This window comes from Triturus cristatus, chromosome 9 (assembly GCF_964204655.1).
Source record: "Triturus cristatus chromosome 9, aTriCri1.1, whole genome shotgun sequence".
NCBI classification, from domain to species: Eukaryota; Metazoa; Chordata; class Amphibia; order Caudata; family Salamandridae; genus Triturus; species Triturus cristatus.
In genome coordinates, this window is record NC_140592.1 from 641907515 (window position 1) to 641928015 (window position 20501).

The following is a 20501-nucleotide window of genomic DNA, read 5'->3' on the forward strand; positions in this document are numbered from 1 at the left end:
TAGCCTTGACAAGGCCACCACTTTTGCTACTTGTAGGTTTATGTTATTTCCTGCTAATGTTGATGCAATGCCAGTCTACCACCAGTGGAATGTTCATGTGATGATGCAGTCAGAATGTTGGGAATCTCCAGTGAGTAATGTCAGTTGACTGGGGCTGAGCTGCCTGCTGGCTGCTCCTGGTGGGGTCTTTATCTGATCTAGACTTGGTCTTTATACTAACTTAATCTAATCTACTTGTGATCCTGTACCATCTTCCAATAAACCTACTTTAATCATCACTACTGAATGGACTTGATTACTACAGAATTTTGGCGACGATTTTAACTTAAAGGACCTACTCCTGTCACCTCTACAAGATCTTCAAGAAACTTCAAAATACATCAACTCAAGTCATCTCAACTGGCATCTTGACCCCACCAGTGACCTCCCATCGGTCGCCCACTACCACTCTGCCAGTTGTTCCTTTGTGTCTGCGCAAGTGCTGGGCCCTCAGTGAGTGTAAGCCTGCCAACATCTTCAACGCCTTCGATTTATGCTGTATCTTCATGTGAGGGTAAGCCTAACGTCTGGGAAATGCTGTGCCTTCGGTCAGTGTAGCCTGACGCTCTTCAAGTACAGCTCCTGTGATTGCCCACTACCAGTCTGCCAGTTGTTCCTGTGAGGAAAACAGTCTGAAGTCTACATTCAGTCATGGGGATCTACTTTCCAGAGCTTTTGCCACACGTCTTTTGCTGTGCCTTCATGAGAGGGTAAGCCTACTTCAAGCTTTCCTACGTCTGGGAAACTGCTGTGCCTTCAACATGGGTAAGCCTGCTTGTTTGACTTCAACCGCAACACATCCACGTCAATACTGACTGGATAAGTAATGAGTCTCTTTCATTTGTTCATCACACCGGTCAACCACTTAGTTGAGGCTGCACAGAGTGTGTGCCAATCTACTGCCTATGTTGGATCTGTGCATCACTTCAATGAAGCTGCCCGGAGTGCGTCCCTGCTTTTTACAGCTTTGAAACAAAATCTTTGTGCTCATCAAAAGTCACATATGCGCTGTCAGCCTGAACGTCTATATTTAAAAAAAAAAAGAAGTTTGCTGCGTGGGGAAATCTTTATTTGCCTCAGAGCTTGTTACGTCTTGTCTACTTTGTGTTCGGTGTGACATGAATTATCTTGAACTTTATCTGCACCGGAGGAAAGCAGGACTTTTGGTTCGCATGCTGACGATCTTAGGGAGAAGCCTCAAGAGCAAAGACAGGGGGGGCATATTTTGTCTGTGTTTTTCCACCGTGTTTGCGACCTCCTGTTTCCTGCATTACCTAACTGCCACTTGGAATTTAAAAGTAAAGACTTTGCGCGTGCTTACCTGTGCGCTCTGGTCGCGTGAAGTCTCTTCCCTGCGCTGCCTCACGTCATCTACAGAAGTTGCGTGTGACGTTCCTTGTCAATGGTAATGCCTTTTAGAGTTTTGGTGCACGTTTCTGCCGTGAACCACCCGGTGCGGCGTGCTCAACGTCCCGCCATCTTGTGGTTGGCGGGGAGCTCCTTTTGTTCTATTTGTCCCGCAAATTGTGCCAACCACGTCGTCTTTGAGTGTGGTTTCAATAAAGTTTTTTTTTCTTTAGTGGCAAACACGAAGATCTTTATTATGTTGCGGGATTTCTGCGAACACTGAGGTATCCACGGCGAGTTTTTTTTTGTTTCTCATTTGACGGTCTCCGGTTTTGGACGCTTTCCAGTTCACATAAGGTACATCTTAATACAGTTCTCGAATAACGCTCCTTCTAGAGTGGAGGAAGGGTGTGAATTTCTTTGGCCTCATTCTTAACAAGATGTTTGTCAGCACTTTTATAGTACATTTTCAACGTTGGATCAATTTTGTTTTGGTTGCTTATTTGTGCACGCTATTCTGCTGTCTTGTTAGATGAATATATTTTATATTTTTCATGTGTCTTCCACTACTGTAATTGTTCACTAGGACATGCTTTTCAGTAATTTGCATATGATATCAAGCTTGTCTACAAAGCCTTGTTCTTTGTTTCTACGTGGAGTCTGTCCTATCCTGGGTGGTTGGTTTGACCCTTACTAAAGGTTTGTTCTTTATACAATACTGTAAGGGTTTACGACACTTTCCCATTGTGCACAACTCTATCGATCTCCCTCCTGGGAGTTATGCAAGGTTGTAACCCCTTTGCACTAAGTATATGGGTTCCTACTCATGCACTGTCAATTTTCATGCAAGGGTTTCAGTCAGGTTGCATAAGTGTGGGTTCCGACCAAACACTGTCAATTATCATGCAAGGGTTTCAGTCCGGTTGCATAAGTGTGGGTTCCGACCCAAACACTGTCAATTTTCGTGCAAGGGTTTCAGTCCGGTTGCATAAGAGTGGGTTCCGACCTAAACACTGTCAATTTTCATGCAAGGGTTCAGTCCGGTTGCATATGTGGGGGTTCCGACTCACACACTGTCAATTTTATGTAAGGGTTTCAGTCCTGTTGCATAAGTGTGGGTTTCGACCTGAACACAGTTACGTCTTCGGTGCACGGTGGGGTTTCCCACACAATGTTTGCTTATACATTTATTTTAGTGTAGGTAGTGTTTCCAGTTTTGTGCACAACACATCGCTATTTTGAAGAGATTTGTCAAGGGTTCTTACCCATCCAGTTTAGTTCACATACTTAGCTTAGGTCTATACTTTTTTTGAATGCATTTCATATTTTCAATGCTAAGTATGTTTTGTTGATGTTATATCTTATTTGCTACTTTGCACTGTTATCTTTGCATTACAATTTTTGTCATTGCTTTAAGATGGTGGTGTTTAGAAGGGGAATTACTCTTGTATTTTTCTCTTTCTTGTTTCTATGTTCTTTTCTGTTTCCTTCTGAGTTCTTTGTGGATTCTGCATTTTCTAGGTTTTTACCGTGTTTTCTTTCTTTGTGTTTTCCACATCCTGTAGCTCTAAGTTTTGTTGGTTCATTCCTCTTCTGCCTTTTTACATTCCTGTTCTGGCCAGTGGGTATGTATTGGGGCAGTCTTTTGGAGTTTCTATATTCGTTTCTTTTCTCGTTGCAAGATGGGATGATGTTTCTATCGTTGTTTTTCTATGTTGGTTTCTATGTTGGAGTTTTCTCTGTTTCTTATTTTCTTTCAGGTTATTTTCTCCATGGTTGTTCTCACACTGTTTTCTATGTTCGTTCTTCTCCTTGTTTTCTATAATCACTATGCTGTCACATTCTATGATCGTTGTTCTCCTTGTTCTCTATAATCACTATGCTGTCACACTCTATGATCGTTGTTCTCCTTGTTTTCTATAATCACTTTGCTGTCACATTCTCAGGTTTTCTCTTATGTTTCTAGTTTTCTGTTTTTCGGTAAAGAAAGGGAGATATGTTATATCCTGCTAATGTTGATGCAATGCCAGTCTACCACCAGTGGAATGTTCATGTGATGATGCAGTCAGAATGTTGGGAATCTCCAGTGAGTAATGTCAGTTGACTGGGGCTGAGCTGCCTGCTGGCTGCTCCTGGTGGGGTCTTTATCTGATCTAGACTTGGTCTTTATACTAACTTAATCTAATCTACTTGTGATCCTGTACCATCTTCCAATAAACCTACTTTAATCATCACTACTGAATGGACTTGATTACTACAGTTCCCCGCCACTAATCTCGGCACAGTATTCCAGAATTGTACACTGCTTTTTAAAAAGACTATTGCTGATCTAACATTGTCATCTACCAGGTATGTTTTAGTTCTATAAATATGTACTTCCTAAGTACTTCAGCGTATTTGCATCCCATTTGAAACCATAGACACAGACGGGGGATCTCTCAATGCCCATGAGTTGCCTCGAGGGATAGGCACTAGATTTTTCTCATTACCTTTTGTTCCAGACATCTCTCTGAACTCTTCTAAAGCTGTCATGCACCCCTCTATTTCAGTCTGCCTATCCTGTAAAAATAACGGCATGTCATTGGCGTGAAGGGAAACCTAGAGACACATTTATAAAATGTCCATGCAACGCAGTCCAGCAAGCAAAGTTGCTGCGCTGTGATGCATGAAAGGGAGAGACCAGAAATGCACTATATTTACAAAGATGTGGAGCATTTCTGCTCTTCCCTTGCGCTGGCACAATGTGTGCTTCTTTGCGCCTTGCAGGCACCCTAGCACCAAAGTGCATGGGTGCTTGCATTACGTACAGGGTTGTTTTTGTGCAAGAAGGGAAAACTTCCTCAACAAAAACAATCCTTAGAGGCATTTTCCTCTTTCTTTGTGTGTTGCAAAATGCAGCACATGTGGAAAGAGTAAAAACCAAGTAGAAATAAAGATATTTGTCCTTGTTACACCTCACTTGGGAAGGAAACATTGTGACACATTAACAGGTTTATTATAAATTTAGGAATGTACCAAAATGCATGAGTGGATGCAATTGAACACCTGTGCTCTATCCATGGAACGCCTCCCAAGTTGAAATGTAACATAATGTAGTACAAGCAGCTGCCTTGCACTTCATTTCTTTAGAAAGTCATGCAAATCAGGCTTTCCCTGGCTTTGGAAATAAAACTGAAGCCTTTGTGTTGTCCTTGCATAGCCTTTGGTGACACAGGGACAAGGCAAAGGTTTCATAAATATGGGCGCAAGTGTGTTATACCTGAAGTAACAGTGCCCTTATATTGTGTTCCTTGATGTAGTGTACAAGCTAAGGGTTCAACTTGCATAGCGATAGTATCATGGACAGAGGGCACCCCTGCCTTATGGCTCTGCCTGTTGCATAAGATTCATATATTATCAGCCCGTTCGCGTATGTACTAACAAATAAAGTATGTAACTGAAATGGAAACTTCAAATGATATCCTGTCTGGGGACCTAAACCAATACCTCTTCGGTACACTGGTGGGCGAGGAGGTTTATATCCAATCCTCGATTTCTAACATTACGATCCAATGAGCACCAACACACGGAAGTAAGATCCGCAAGTAAAGCCGTCTCCTGGAAAACTTAGAACATCTAAACCTCAGAGCTCTCAATGGTAGATTCTCCGAAGACTCGCCTCTAGTTCCATTATACTACTCCGCCACAACTAGTTCCACACTAGATTACACGTCTGAAAGTCTCTCACTGTTCCCATACATCTTGGGTTTCAGAATGGGGGACAAGGGGGAGAACGATCACCGTCCACAAGAAACACTGCTAATAGCCACCTCACCTAACTCCATTTAGCGAGAACTAGCCCTGGGGCCCATCTACACCTCAAATCTAGGGAGGATCAAATGAGTAGCATCTAATGCAGAGTTCCTGTCAGGAGCAGCAATTGAACCCTTCAAGTCACAAGCAACAGGCTTAAACGGCCAAACATCACAATGGGAACATTTCACCGCCACACTACTAGTAAGTCAGGCTGCACATTCCCAGAAATTCGCACCAGGAGGCAAGTGGTGCTGGCATGTTTTGACTCGGGGGCCAAACAACTGAACTGCAGAATGGTCCTCACGCTGGCTGAAAAAAATGCCTAAATTGACAATCCAACATCAGCAATGTTAGTATTAAGCTGTCTGTGTAGCCATTGGCTCGCAAGCTGGTCGCTGGTTGCTGCATCTCTTTGCTGCAAGAAGAAAAGAGCAACTTTTTTAAATGTGTAAAATTTTAGCTGGTGCCTAATTCATTAGGTGTCACTTCCAAACATGTATGTACTGTACGGCACCTTACTACGCACATGTCTGGTTTTAGTAATGCATTTTAATGACTGCACTTTATTATGTGAATCTTTGACACACTCTAACGGTTACATCATCTATTTTAATCACAGTCGGGCACATAATGTACAGCATTTTAGTATGTGTATCATTGCTTTTACTTGGCGACAACTCCTGTTTTATTGGCTATTTAAAATGTTGTAATGGTTTTCAGTAACTATGCAAATAAAAATAAACTTGAAACTTGAAACTATGCGCTAAGGGGTTTGTATTTGATAATTCTGCCCATCTCTTGAACCCATCCCCTGACCCAGCTCATTTCCTTACATTAACATCTGTCCAGAGCGTCAAACGCTTTTTCGACATCATTTGTTAGGATTATGGCATCTGGGTGGATGTCCGTTGAATAGTTCAATATTAATATCAGCCATCTTACATTGGCTGCTGTTGCTGTTGCTGATGCCACATACATATTGGACACATGAGCAGAAGAGGAAAATCGGAAGTTTGGGGTGCAGAACTGGGGGTAGTCGATTTTTCTCTTTCAAAGAAAATTCTTGAAAAGTAAAACCTCTCAGGGTTACAATTTCCTAAAATTCCCAAAATTAAAAATAAATACTATTTGTCAATCTAAAATGAAATATTGAAATATGTCAGCCGTTCCGCATTCTCAGGCTTGGAAGTGAGGCCATGTCTGGATCAGCTTGTACAAAGTATCTCCTGGACAGACTGTGTTCCCAAGGTCTCTGTGTCCCTTCAGGATGTAGTTACGGCTGAGATATCCTCTGGAGATGCCGGCACAGATCAGAGTCTCCACCTTCTTCAAGGCATCGGCGCACGGAGCCTGGTCTGAAAGAATTAGCACACAGAATGGTAGTTGTCATCTTGCAAGTGTAACCAGCTCAACAAAACAAGGTCATTCTAGGATTGAAAAAGTATGCAAAGCTCAAGAAGACTCTTTTCCACTCAAGCCTCCCTCTGGCCATCAGCACACAGGCTCTAAAATTTCACATTATAAGAGCATTTTCACCCCACTATTGGCTAGCTTGCAGAAGTGCAGCCTACATATAGCTCTCCAAAGTGTGTAGGTTATATAAATATGAACTCATTATGCGATCTGACCACATTGGCACTATAGTTACACAGCTGCACAGCCTTTTAATAACAGTATTGCAAGCGTTGCTATGTTCACACTTTTCCTACATTTGTTTCGGCATGAATTCCTGATCTGTTTTCCTTAAAAAAATCATGCCACATTGAGGAAACGTGAGCAAACATTTGTCTTAAAATAAAATTGCTACCCATGCGTGATCCATTCCCAATCTGTTTGTTCCACAAAATACTGCAGTAATAGTACATACTACTATAATCTACTACCCTAAACACATACCTCAAGTCAGACAATGCAAACACCAATCTTCATATGCGATGTACAAACTGGTAAAGATCTCTGGCAGTACACACCAAACAACACTAACCTTGTTGTTGGAATATCTTTATTCGATTATTAATCAATAATCATAAAAGTACCGAATACAGAATAAAATCTCCAACCATAAAAAACATATATCAGAGTAAAAAGCGAATAAAAATAATAAATAAACAGATAAAAACGTTTTAAAAACAAAACAGAGTCAAAAAGAGGCATACAGTATGTCCAATTCATGCCACTCTTATTAACATTATTGAACTTAATAAAACATAATTAATATATTCAATACAATATTCAAGTGTAAAGAGCTTTTCAAGAAGGCCCTAACAGCAGGTTCAGCAGGCATCTGGAGATAGTAAAAGGCTGGGCTACATTGATGACAAACCCCCGATCTCAAAATAGGCAACAGGTATCTTCTTCAAGGATATTCACACAGTTTACAAAATTAAATTAAATGTTCCAGAGTCTGTGGCGATCTACCATCACATAGTCAATTTTGTATAGAATTGGGATCATATTATCCAGATGGAAAACATAGCCTATACCGTATCGCACCCAGACGAAATTTGGTAAGCAAGGATTTCTCCCATGGATGTCTGACTATGGAGAGATAAGGCTCAAGGTCACCATTGGTTTGGATAATCTTACAAGCTCTCATTATTGCCTTTTCTAGAGCCACATCTTTCCTCCTGTACACAGCCTGCCTTAAAACAGATCTTTAACCTTCTGTCCATCACTTTTATTAATCAACTGAGGAGCATAATACAGTTCTGGGCATCCCAATGATGCAACAACATTTTTAATATAGGTAAGCCACTGGATTTTATAACCATAGTCACAATCCAGACAATCTTGGATCACTTTCCTATTAAAGGCTATGCATTCTCCACTCCAAACTGTTACCCACAAAAGCAATGTGGGTAGTTTTACATAATCCTCGACATACACCTGGTGCAGCTCTTCATGTACAAAAGAACTTGGGCTAGCAGTACCAATCCAAGCAATTTCCTACAAAATAGATTCTCCTCCTGTTGTATTCTCAAGCAGTTACAATACCCCCAAATGGCAGCACCATATGTGAGAACCGGTAGGCATTTCATTCTGTAAATTTGGCGCAATGGAACAATTGGTTTGATACCTATCATTGACGAGAACCTAAAGATGGTACCACATGCTTGGTTAAAATGCTGGCTTCTATTGACCAGATAAGGAGTCCAATTATTTTGTTGGTCAAAGGTGATGCCCAAGTATGACAATGTGATCACTCTTGAAATTACCTTCCCTTTGATGGTTATTGGTCTCCTTTTGGAGGACTGCCTCCCATAAACCATGTAAATGTATTTTTGTAATATTAGTATCAAGATCAATCTTATCCATAAATTTAACAGGACCACTAAAACTCTAAGCCCATTCTCAGGAAATAATAAACCAGAATACATGCTTCCAAAAATATTACAAAGAGAGGGAATGTGCTGTGAGGTTTCTGGCCTGGTCCATCAAGAAAAGAAGCAATAATGCATCCATTAAATAAATCTACGACGAGGCTAGGGATTGGATGGTTGATCAACCCCGTGATATTGGTAAGGTATTTTTAACGCACTACACCAATCTGTATGTTTCCAGGTCCACTATCTCCCTAAACAAATTTACGAATATATCGGTGCAATCGAATTGCCTATTGTTAATAGAGAACTTCAGACTAATGCAACAGTGCCAATCACGCTTGCCAAAGTAAAAGATGCTATCAAGACCTCTCCCAAAGGAAAAGCCTGTGGGAGTGACGGGCTACCTGCCGAGATTTACAAAACGTTTGCAGCCCAGATTGCTGAATTTTTTGTCACATTGATATACTTAATGGCTGCGAGGTGCCCAGCTCTTTTACAGAGGCAGCAATCCTTAGTTTCTTGAAAAAGGACATACCGTCCGATAGGCCAGGTCCATATCGACCTATTAGTCTCTTGAACAGTGACAATATCTATTTTCAAAAGTTGTGGCATCCAGAATAACCCCATTAGCACAAGCGGTGGTCCAACGGGACCAATGTGGATTCCTTCCAGGAAGCACAATCATGACCAATACCAATTCACTGTTGTATGCTGTAGACTATTTCACAAATTACAAGACCAAGGCCGCTAACATCATGATAGATGCTAAAAAAAGCCTTTGACTTAAATCAATGGGAGGTTTTATTCGCTATTTTATATTGATTTAATTTTCACCCGAAACTGGTACGGTTGTTGGATAATCTTTACCGTAAGTCTGATGCCAAAGTCATAGTAAATTCACACACAATTGTGAACTTTGTCAATTAGTCGCGGTACACATCAGGGGTGTCCTATGTCTCCGGTGCTTATTGCGCTATTTATCAAACCTCTAGCTACTGCTTTGCGCCTCAAAAAGGTATAAATGAAATAGAGCAGATGCTGCGCTAATTTGTGTGGCTGGGAAAGAAACGCCGTACTAAGCTGGAAACATTGCAACTGATCACTGAGGATGGGGTTTTAGCATTGCCTCATTTTAAAAACTATTATCAGACTGCATTACTAGACTGGGTTATTCAGGCAATAATAACATGCAATCTATGCAATAACTTTTATCTCTAGCAAATGCTCCTAGAAGATGATATTTGGCTCTCCCACTTCCTTAAAACTCCTTAGCTTCCAAAACATACGAAATACAATTTTCCCCATATATTTCTTTTTAGGTATACTCAACTTAAAGAACAGTTCCATTTTTCCCAATTCCATCATTCCATGCTAATAAGGGAATGTGGTTGAGTGGGCCTACAGATTGAAATTGAAGTACAAAAAACAGGGAAAAGGTGGGGATTCATCGATTTAACAATTTTTTATTAGCAGGGACTAGGAAATCTTGGGAGCAGTTAGAGAATAATAATAATCTTTATTTAGATATAACACAGATATCTTTAAAAGCATTTACAAAATTCACAGTTAAAAAGAGCACCTACTGGTTTAAAATACGATACACTGTTATATGTTACGCTAACTGTAAAAATACAACATGCATATTAAAAACAAGGCAGTGTTCTGTGGAATGGGATTGGGAGTATTGATCTATTAATTTGCAGAGCATGATAAACATTTCATTTCTTCTCTAAAATTTTTATTAACAAGTCCTGTTTTGCATAAAATAACGATATGCTTGTTGAATAAAAGTTATTAGACCCAGATTTAAGTCTTTATTTTCAGGGTTCAGGGCCACTATAATGGCTTGCCTACATGTCCGAACACCCATCCTCTTCCACTCTACTTTAAGTTTGCACTTGCGTTGGGGATTAAAAGCTGGGCAAAGACAAACTACATGTAGCAGGGTTTCGGGTGTCTTGCCGCACCCTCTGCAAATTACATTTTCCGCCATACGCCGCCAGGGGGGCAGATCTTGCAAAAGCGCCAGTCACCCATCCTGATTGCCATGAAGCTACGTTTTAAATACAGTGAGTATGTGCAAGACAGATAAGTTGCAGGGGCTAGCCGTCTGTAAGAATTTACAAGAGCCCAAGCATGACTACGTTTGGTAAAGAGTGCCTTATCCATTGTGAGGGAGCTCATTCTCACACATTTTTTGATGGCAGTTTTGAATGCTGCCCGGCTGGGGTTGAGTGCCCATAGCTCACTCGCCGACATTTGATGGATATAGTCCTTGAAGAGACAGCCAAACGTACCTCCAGGGTTTTTCTGGCTGATTTCCAGCCAGACCAAAGATTCTAGTGTGCCTGAGTCCGCTTGTCTCATTTTGTGGCAAAGATTTAGGTATGTGCCAATGTTAGAAACATTATAATTCAATATTCCCAGCTCAAGTCTTACCTGAGCTGGAGATGCGGAGTTTGGCAAGTGGAGTACCTTTTTGTAAATTTTGGTTGTATGTTGATTTAAGACAGTGTTCAGCTTGCCCCTGAATATCTCTATGCTATATGATAGGGTGGGGCCGATTTTTGCTCTCAGAACTTCTAAAAGTGGTAATAGAGTTGGACCAGAGATATTTTTGGAGAGTTTTGCTAGTGATACAGCAAGGGTTATGGCTTTTACTGTGAGCTCGTTACGGTGTTTAGTAAGATTACCCCTAGAGTCCAAGTGGACACCTAGGTACTTATATGAATGACCTATGACGAGGCTTGTATTATTATATGACCAACCTCCAACAATGCGCCGTTTCCGACCAAATGGGACTACTTGTGTTTTCTTTAAATTGATCTCTAGTTGGTTCATGGTCGTATAGGTGTACAGTTTGTCAAGGAGCCTTTGCAGCCCGACCCTAGTGAGGCTAAAGAGAACCAGGTCGTCGGCATATAAGAGATTACTTAATGCCATTCCTCCTACCTTTGGGGGGTGGCTATTAGTATCGTCCAGTGAGGATGACAAATCCGCTATAAACAGATTGAAAAGCATGGGGGCCAGCACGCATCCCTGCTTCACACCTCTTGATGTCCAGATTTTCCGAGAGAGATGCGTGCCGGACCCCAACTTCACCCTAACCCAGGTTCTGGAGTAAAGTTGTATGATTGCCTCCAGAAGTTTGTCCGGGATCCCCCATTTCCTCAGCTTTTCCCATAAAGCAGCCCTCGGAACCCTATCAAACGCTGCTTTAAAGTCGACAAAGCAACAGAACACCAATCTAGATGCGAAGAGTGCTTTATCGACAATAGTTGACAGTGCTAATAGGTTGGTCATTGTCCCAGAATTGGCGATAAAGCCTGTTTGGCTAATTGGAATCAGTTTGTGTGCCTTTGCCCGTATCCTCAACTCCTCCAGCAGGAGACCCGCATAATGTTTCGCCTCAATGTCCAGGAGTGCAATAAGTCTATAATTGTTGGGGGAGGCACGGGAACCAGATTTATAGATAGGTTGAATTATTGCGCCCCGCCATGAGTCTGGGATTGTTGCAGTTCTCAGGGCAAAGTTAAAGAGATTTGACAATGGGCCTGACCAGAAAGCCACGTCAGATTTAAACAAATTCTGTGGGAGGCCATTTGGGCCCGGAGCTCCATCTGATCTGGCTTTTGACACAGCCGTGACGACCCTTTCTTGTGACAAGTGGAGATCCTCGTTATCTATAAGGTTGCTCTGCTTTATGTTGTAATCTGTTGCTTTCTCTCTTGCGGGACTCTCTCCTGTTGTTCCCAAGCATTCTGGGTGACTGAAATGGTCAGTAAGGAAGGTGACCCAGTCTGATTCTTGAATGTTGGCAGATCCAAAACTCAATGTACTTGAATTGGACTGGTTGATTAGGGCCCAAAATTTTCGTGAGTTTCGGCTCTTGCTTTCATACACTAACTTACACCAAAATTGGTTGTCATGTGTCCGTTTATCTTTTGTGGTCGCCAACCTAAATGACTTTTGAGCTACTTGGTACCGTTTTAAGCATTCGCTGTTCCCTGGAGCTTTTGCCAGCAGTCGTAAGGCTTTATTTCTAGCTTTCTTAAGTTGCTTCGACTGATGTGAAAGCGCGAACTGGCGCGGGAGAGATCTCCTTGAGGATTGATGTTTTTTTGGAAAAAGGTTAATCAGATGAGCGCAGAGCTTTGACCATGTCACTATCGTGGAGGCTTCCTGGTCACATCCGCCTCTTATCAGCTCCATGCTTACTTGAAGGATCTGCGGACTGATGTCTTCGCAGTTGGTAACAAGTAATCCTGCCATTCCTTTCACACTGTTTTTTTCATACCTCCAATTTTACTATTTTATGCAAAGCATTCAGCCATTAAAAGAAGCATTAGCTTCTACTATTAGCTAAGCATACTATATTGGCGGCTTTACAGGAGTGGGCAATTGGTATTGCATATTACAGCAGCAACTCTTTGCAATAACAGTCCCAATTGCTCTAGACAAGATTGAGACAACCACTTGGTGTAAGATCGCCACACATGCTTGGAAACAGTATAATCAATGGGCTCATAAAGCCATTAGAGGAGCTCATTTAAAAAGATTTGGATTTTCTATCGAAATGTATGCTTTATCATACACCATCTCACATGCATAAAATGTTGCCCTCTATTTTTGGGGAGTGTTTCAGATGCAGCCATAATTTAGGAGATTGGCTACAAGTATGTTTCACTTGCTCCGCTCTATTCGACTTTTGAAGGAAATTCTTCAAGTGTCTCCGTACTAAACTCCAGGTGTCTATAGTTCCAGATCCCTTGGGAGCCCTTTTTTGGAATTCCCACCGCATCAAATTTTTCTATACGACATAAACAGCTTTTTTATTGCATCTATAGTGGGTAAATCCTTAAAACTACAAAAGTGGAGAACTACAGAAGTCCTATCTTATGATTTCTGGGTACAAAACATGAAACAAGTAAAATCAAAGGAAAAACTTTATGCGCAAAGAGTGGAGGCACTAAAGAAATATCAGACCATTTGGGAGGGTGAGCTAAGTTCGCTATGAGATATTGTAAATATGTGGTATTGGGAATTTTTTGTTCTTTTCCTTTTAATTTTTATTCTCTCTTTTTTGGTACATCAGGATCATGTATACGAATTTCCTACATATGTATGAATTTCAAGCAAAAGGATAATTATTGCCTATTATGTATGGGTGATATTGCTTTATTTGTGCTTGGTATTAATCAAAGAATGATCATGAGATTTTCAATGATTTGTAATGCCATTTATCCTTTCTACCTGCTTAACTAATCAAAATATAAAAAGAAAAAAAGAAAAGCCATGTCACGTACGTCAGTACACTGAATATTCATGGCACCCACACTACTCACACATTAAACAAACTCCAGAATTTGATGGAATACTAAAGACCAGACTTGAAGTTATCCAAACCCAAAAGCATGGCAAGACCATACTAATGGCAATACCACACCTTACAAATCTTTGTTTGCTTCTCCGTTTACACCACAGATCAGATTACCTTGACTACACAAATGCCAATGACTTTTTGAACCAGCATATCTGGATTGTTTAGATTACACTCATATTAGCTTCATGTTGCCCCAAATTTTAGACCAAGATTTGGATGAACTGATCAGTGCATATTGTCATGAGTAGATTGCAGGCTCAACATGGAAATTTACCCATGATCTGGCTACCTGTGGCTCCTGTGACTAAAAAATAGTCTGAGGAATCACAGGCTACCCATGGCTATTCAGAAAATCAAAGTGGTGTAAACACTGACACCTACTGTGACTTGCTGATAGGGCTTCAATTACATTTGCTGAAGCAGGAGGTTGTTTCTGCAATTCTGAGTGGTCACCTATGAACTAAATGGAACTGGTGTCTGGGTTTGGAATACTCTGATTGGCTCCTGGGAGGCCAATCACAATGCTGCTGGTCTGACTCTGATGGGAGGCGGTGTGGCAACTTTCTAGTGCATTACAGGATGCTGATGCTATTTCTGGTGAGATAGTTTACTGTGTTAAATGCTGGCCAACGATAAGGACTTTTTGCCCATGTGAAAGTTGCACTAACAAGGGAATCTAGATTGAACAGGAGTGATGCTAACATCCATAATTTCCTGAACCTATTGACGACCATGCACATAATATCTATGCTGGATAGCAGTAGATTGAGGGGAAGAGAAATGAGAGAAGAGATCAAGAAACAGAGATACTGGCGATCATCATCTTGCTTGTGCTTGCTGCTGGACTACACCTACAGTGCAAAGGCGTGGGTATCTATAACAAGGAATAACTGTTGGCCAATTATATTACAGTTCACTATTTCTACTATGATAGCTAAAATACTTTGTGACAATCTCTGTATAACTCACTCCCTGCAGTTGTAATAAACGCACAGTTTACTTAACCTGTCATGCACAGTTGCATACTGATAACGTCCTTCAACAATTTAGAATTCAAGTTTTTGATCCTAGTGCTTCACAATACACATAGTTCATCAGCTGTAACATTCTGTGTACTCATTAGTATTTGTGCCTTCACTCCCTCAAATATGCATTCACTTCACCAACATTGACAATATCTTAATGCCATACATGATTCAGGTTATATAAACAAAGTCAGTACAAATGGAGGATTCACTAGCTCCTCTTTTGACTAGATGCAATAGAGTTTGTAATCCTAGAAAGGATGACCTGTCTATAGAGTTTGTATCCCCGGCAGGATGACTCCAAAATTAAGTGCAATTTAAAGCCTAATTTCTTAGTCTATAATGTTTTTCCAGAATACTTCTCTGAGAAAAAAGGGCCCAGGTCTATGAAGCAAAAGTTTTTTTGTCATGTATGAAACCCAAACTGCGATCCAGCAACATGTAACTGAATAGCAGTTTGGGTTTTTGACCAAATACTGTTTCAGAATTTAGAAGGATCGTGTGTATGGCATCCCTTCCAAATACCGAATTGGAATGGTATGTATTAATATTTTACGTGTGAAATCTGGTCACAATTTACTTTACCGACTATAAACACGTGGTGGTAACCCATCCTCAAACGGGGTCCCTTAAGGAAAAAGAGTTGCATTTTTAACAAAAGCTTTATTTCATTTTCATTTCAAAACTTTATCCGGATAAAACATATCCATAAAAGACAAATAATATAATCAATAAAACATACAGAAACATATCAGTAAAAGTAGCGCATAAAATGGAAGAAGTTACAAGGTTATTAAAACACAATCATATGGTGTTCATCGAGTTAAGAACTCGGGTAGCAGTTTTCAAAAAAGCCCCTGCACAAATAATTAATTCATCATTGCCCAATTCAAGAAGAATTCTGTACTCTTCTCTATAATCACCATTAAAACATTTCTTAAAAAAGGGGAGTAAAAAGAACTTTGTATATTGCACATAGTAAACTGCTTTATTTAAAAGCAGTTACAGCTATTGTGGTATGATGACCTGAGCAGGCCACTATACATGTGATGGCTGCAATTAATAGTGGGGCACAATTTGCGACCAACCTTAGCAATATTCATGAGGTAGGTTGAGTTGTGAACTACTATGAATTGGTATTTTGTGAACCGACCGATTATTAGAAAGGTCAGTTCGCAAAATAGTACACAGGTTGCAAATTGGGACCAGTATTTTGGGACCAGTGCTCTGTACATCTGGCACAAGGTCGTCAATAACTCTTGATGAAAGTGTGATAAATTCCAAACTCCTGCCAACAAATTTACAACTGCAGCAACTGAGCCGCTGATTTAAGGCTTGGTGTGCAACCCATCTGTCTGTCAGGGTAGCGGAGGACATTATGTCTGTTATGCTGATGGACTACTGCCTGAGAAATTTAGAGATCATCTTTGGCGCAGCAGTGATCTCTGTGTCTTCAGAGGAACCAGAGTGGGAGAAAATACAGTGGTGGTGGTTGGCTGTTTTGCTGTCCACATCCCTGTGTTTGTAGTCAACCACAGGTGGTTGTAAATTGTAACCTGCCTAATTAATATTTATTAGGCCTGTTGTTCTGCAACCTCCTAAGGATGATTTTGTGAATCAACCTAATAGAGCATATTTTGGTTCATAAAATCAAAGTAATTTGCAAAATGTCAGTGTGCAGTAGATTACTTTGTATCTTCCAGAGTTGTCCACTTTTGGTTTCTTGATATGAGTTCAACATTTTCTACCAACTGTATTTTATCGAATTTTTTAAAGCATTATCAATTTAGAACACCTCTGTTACCCTACCAGAAACTCCCTCACACCTCCTCCCCTGCCCCCTCCAAGTAGTCATGAGTGTCATTCAAGATCACAAACAACAGAAATACATGTCTTAAGCTTTAAAAAAACAAACATGTCTTTGAACAAGGCACTACTGTGCATCATCACCGCATCAATTTTAACAAATGCAGTTATTGGGAACATCCTAACAATAGGACTCCCCAGACAAGCAGGTCACCAGTGGGCAGCAAGTGGCATTGTATTTAATGGTGAAGTTATTCAAGTCCCAGGTTAGCTTCTCCATTGCCAGCATTGACCATAACTTGTTGGCCCAGACCTGCACTGATGGTATGTCATGGATTTCCATCTGGGGTCTAAAAATTGTTTCGCTGTAAGGATCATGCTCATAGCTACTCTCCAATCAGTTAGTGACAGGTATTTTATCTCAATAGGGAAAATCCTGAGCATTATTAAAATAGGGTGTGCTCAAATCCAATACCCCGAATATCCCTTTTATGTGGTTCCAATTCTCCTTCCTGTCAATCGTGTGCATTCCCACCACAAATGCATTTCCTTTACTTCCACTCCACAATTTCTCCAGCATAGACCAGCGACATCAGCATACATCTGTTTTAGTTTCATGTTGAAATATGAATACGACATAATACCATACGTTTAAACAAAGACTCTCTGTTCTGAATGCTTTTACATAATCCTGGTATGTAATTCCACAGATTCTTCCATTGGCACGAAGTAGCTTTAACGTTTAACAACTGTTGCCATTGCTTCATTTCCGGCCATTGAACATTCACATGGATGGTGTAAATATGTGTGATAAGCCCTTTAGGCAAAGCGCATGTGGCCAATAACTTTTGCCAATGGGTGAAGGGTCTATATGATGTCTCTCTGTTCCCTGGTTGCATGACCCAGTGACTCAGTTGGAAGTATTGTAGACTGCACCCCTCTTGCACCTTAAATTCTTTTTTACACATATCAAAAAATGTGATCACCCCACCAGTACACAAATCTCCAAGCATTCTACAACCTCCCAACAATTTCTTAAATTCTTGATCCTCTACCCTGAACAGAAGTCTGGATTACAAAAAGGGGTATGTAGAGGGATGGTTAAGATGTAAGGGTCTGTCCCTCTGTTACCATGCCCCATATGTCTAGAGTGGGCCGAAGTATCTCCAATACATAGCATATTTATGGTCTTGCATGTTTCGACATCCAGGGGACATCCCACAGGGCTATTCCCTTGACCACTTCATCCATGTGGATACTAAGTCTTTCTGTCTCGTAAACAGGCCACTCAAACAATATCCTAAGTTGTGCAGCTCAAAAATCACTTTTTATTTCAAAAATCCCAGGCCTCCCGAATTTCTGTACACTCTTAGTACACTCTTTGACATGCATGCCTGGTTGCTTGCCCAGATAAAAGTATCTACAGTCATCTGGAGAGTGTTCACGTCTTTTTTCCAGGATTTTGATTCGGAGAGCCTGAAATATATTCAGTAGTCAGGGTATGATAGTTAATTCAGCCACCTCTACTCTTCCCAACCTAGAGATAGAGTCTTCTCCATCTATGGAGGACCTAGATGAGGGTGTGGAACAATCCCTCTTGGGGGAGAGGATGTGGCCTAATGGCTAGGATGGTCGCCCTCAAATCTCGACAATGACGCACAACATCCTGTGATTCTGGGCAAATCACTTAATCTCCCTGTGCCTAACAAAAATGAATGTCTCCTTGTGTAATGCAACTGGTGCTCATGTAAAGCGCTCTGATACCCGATACCTTCGGGTCAAGTTCAAGCTTTATAAAAATCTGAAGAAAAAAAAAAATCATCAAGTAAAGTGTACGTATTTTAGGATTGATGCAAACGCAGAAAGATATGATTTTCTCTTTGACCCCACCAGAAAGGGGACGCCCTAGTAATTTTATCTTTCGTTGAATGGGAGAGGCACACACTTAAGAATTATAATTTGCCAAGTTTGAACTTAAACTACGAGCAGCAGCCATACAAATAACATTCAGAGCATTGGGATGGAGGTTGCCAGTCCTAATAATGTTAACAGCATAGTGTACCAAATAAATGTATTTCATGTTAGTCTCCTCAAAACACAACAGTTGATAGGAGAATGCTCGCAATAAGTCTAGCCACTGGCAATTGCTTGAGCTAGCATTCCAACCCATCGTTCTTTTGCTCACCACGCCACCTCAGATTAGACCCAGCTATATGCAAATTAGTCTTGAAAAAACTCCAATTGGGAAAGTTGAGCCTGAACTGCCAAGCCAGGTCCTCTCTGAACTGGAACACAAGCAGACCAAGACCGGTTTTGCCCTGGTTGTGGAGCTTCAGTCGGTGTAGCTTTGTTCCACTAGCACAGTGATCAAGGGACCCACATCAGGGCATACCCATGGCCAATTAGGGTGTTACATCAAATACATAAAAGGTGATGGGAGCTTGCTTGCAATAAGTCTAACCACTGGCAATCGCTCGGAGGAGCATCCCAACACATCATTCTTTTGCCTATCATGCCATCTCAGATTAGACCCAACTAAATGCAATCTGTCTTGACCCCACTCCCATAGGAACGTCCAGCCTGAACTGTCAAGCCAAGTTCTCTCTCAACCGGAACTCAAGCAATCGAAGATCATTTTTGCAGTGATTGGGGCTCTTCATTCTGGTGTAGCTTAGTTCCAGTTGCACATTGAGCAAGACCCATGTCTGGCCATAACCTTAGCCACTTAGGCCGCTGCATCAAACACACAAAAGGTGCTGGGACGATGCTTGAAGTAAGTCAAACCACTGGACATTGCTTGGGTAGGATTCCAACCCATCATTCTTTTGTCCGCCATGCCACCTCAGATTAAAACCCAGCTATATGTATGTCAGTTTAACCCCGCTCCAATAGTTACATTCCAACACAAACTATAAAGCCAGATCCTCTGCGAACCAGACATAAGCAACGCAAGACCAGTTTTACCTGTACTTTTGATTCTTCAGTTGGATGTAAGTTGGTTCTAGTGGCACAGTAAACAAAGGACCCACATCTGTGCATACCCTTGACCACTTAGGGTGCCACATCAAACATAGAAAAGGTGATGGGAGGATGCTTGCAATACGTTTAACCACTGGATTTGCTTGGGTAATATTCTAACCCATCGTTCTTTTGCCCACCATGTCACCTCAGATTAGACGCAGCCATATGCAAATCAATGTTGACCCTGCTCCAATAGGATCAGTCCAACCAAAACTGCTAAACCAGGACCTCCCTGAACCAGAACACAAGCAACACAATACTCGTTTTGCTCTGACTGTCGCTCTTCAGTCAGTGTAGCTTGTTTCCAATGGAACAGTGAGCAAGGGACACATGTCTGGGCATACCCTTGCCCACGTAGGGTGTCACATTAAATACAGAAAAGGCGATGGGAGGACGTTTGCAATAAGTCCAACCACTGGCAATCGCTCGGTGTAGTATTCAACCCATCATTCTTTTGCCCATCATGCCACCTTAGGTTAGACTAAGCTAAATACAAATCAGGCTTGACCCCACTCTAAGTCCAGCCCAGACTGCCAAACCAGGTCCTTTCTGAGCTGGAGTGCAAGCAACTGAAAATCGGGTTCACCTTGGTTGGGTCTCGTCAGTCAGGGAAGCTTGTTTCCAGTGGCACAAGAACCAGAACACAAGCAACACAATACCGGTTATGCCCTAACTGGGACTCTTAAGTTGGGTGTAGCTTGGATCTAGTGGCACAGTGAGCAAGGGACCCACATCTGGGCATACTCTTGGCTACTTAGGTCG

The 20501-nt window shown here is 41.3% G+C and overlaps 1 protein-coding gene across 1 annotated transcript in view; it reads right to left on the bottom strand.

Moving 5' to 3' along the window:
- Positions 1–2919: 2919 nt before the first annotated feature.
- The window catches only part of LOC146798422 (peptidoglycan recognition protein 1-like), a 219835-nt gene continuing 202253 nt past the window's right edge, over positions 2920–20501 (bottom strand). Inside the window, exon 4 of the mRNA XM_085625683.1 lies at positions 2920–6536. Within this exon, the coding sequence (XP_085481809.1) occupies positions 6358–6536 (179 nt within the window). The 3' untranslated portion in view covers positions 2920–6357. The remainder of the gene's footprint in view (positions 6537–20501) is intronic.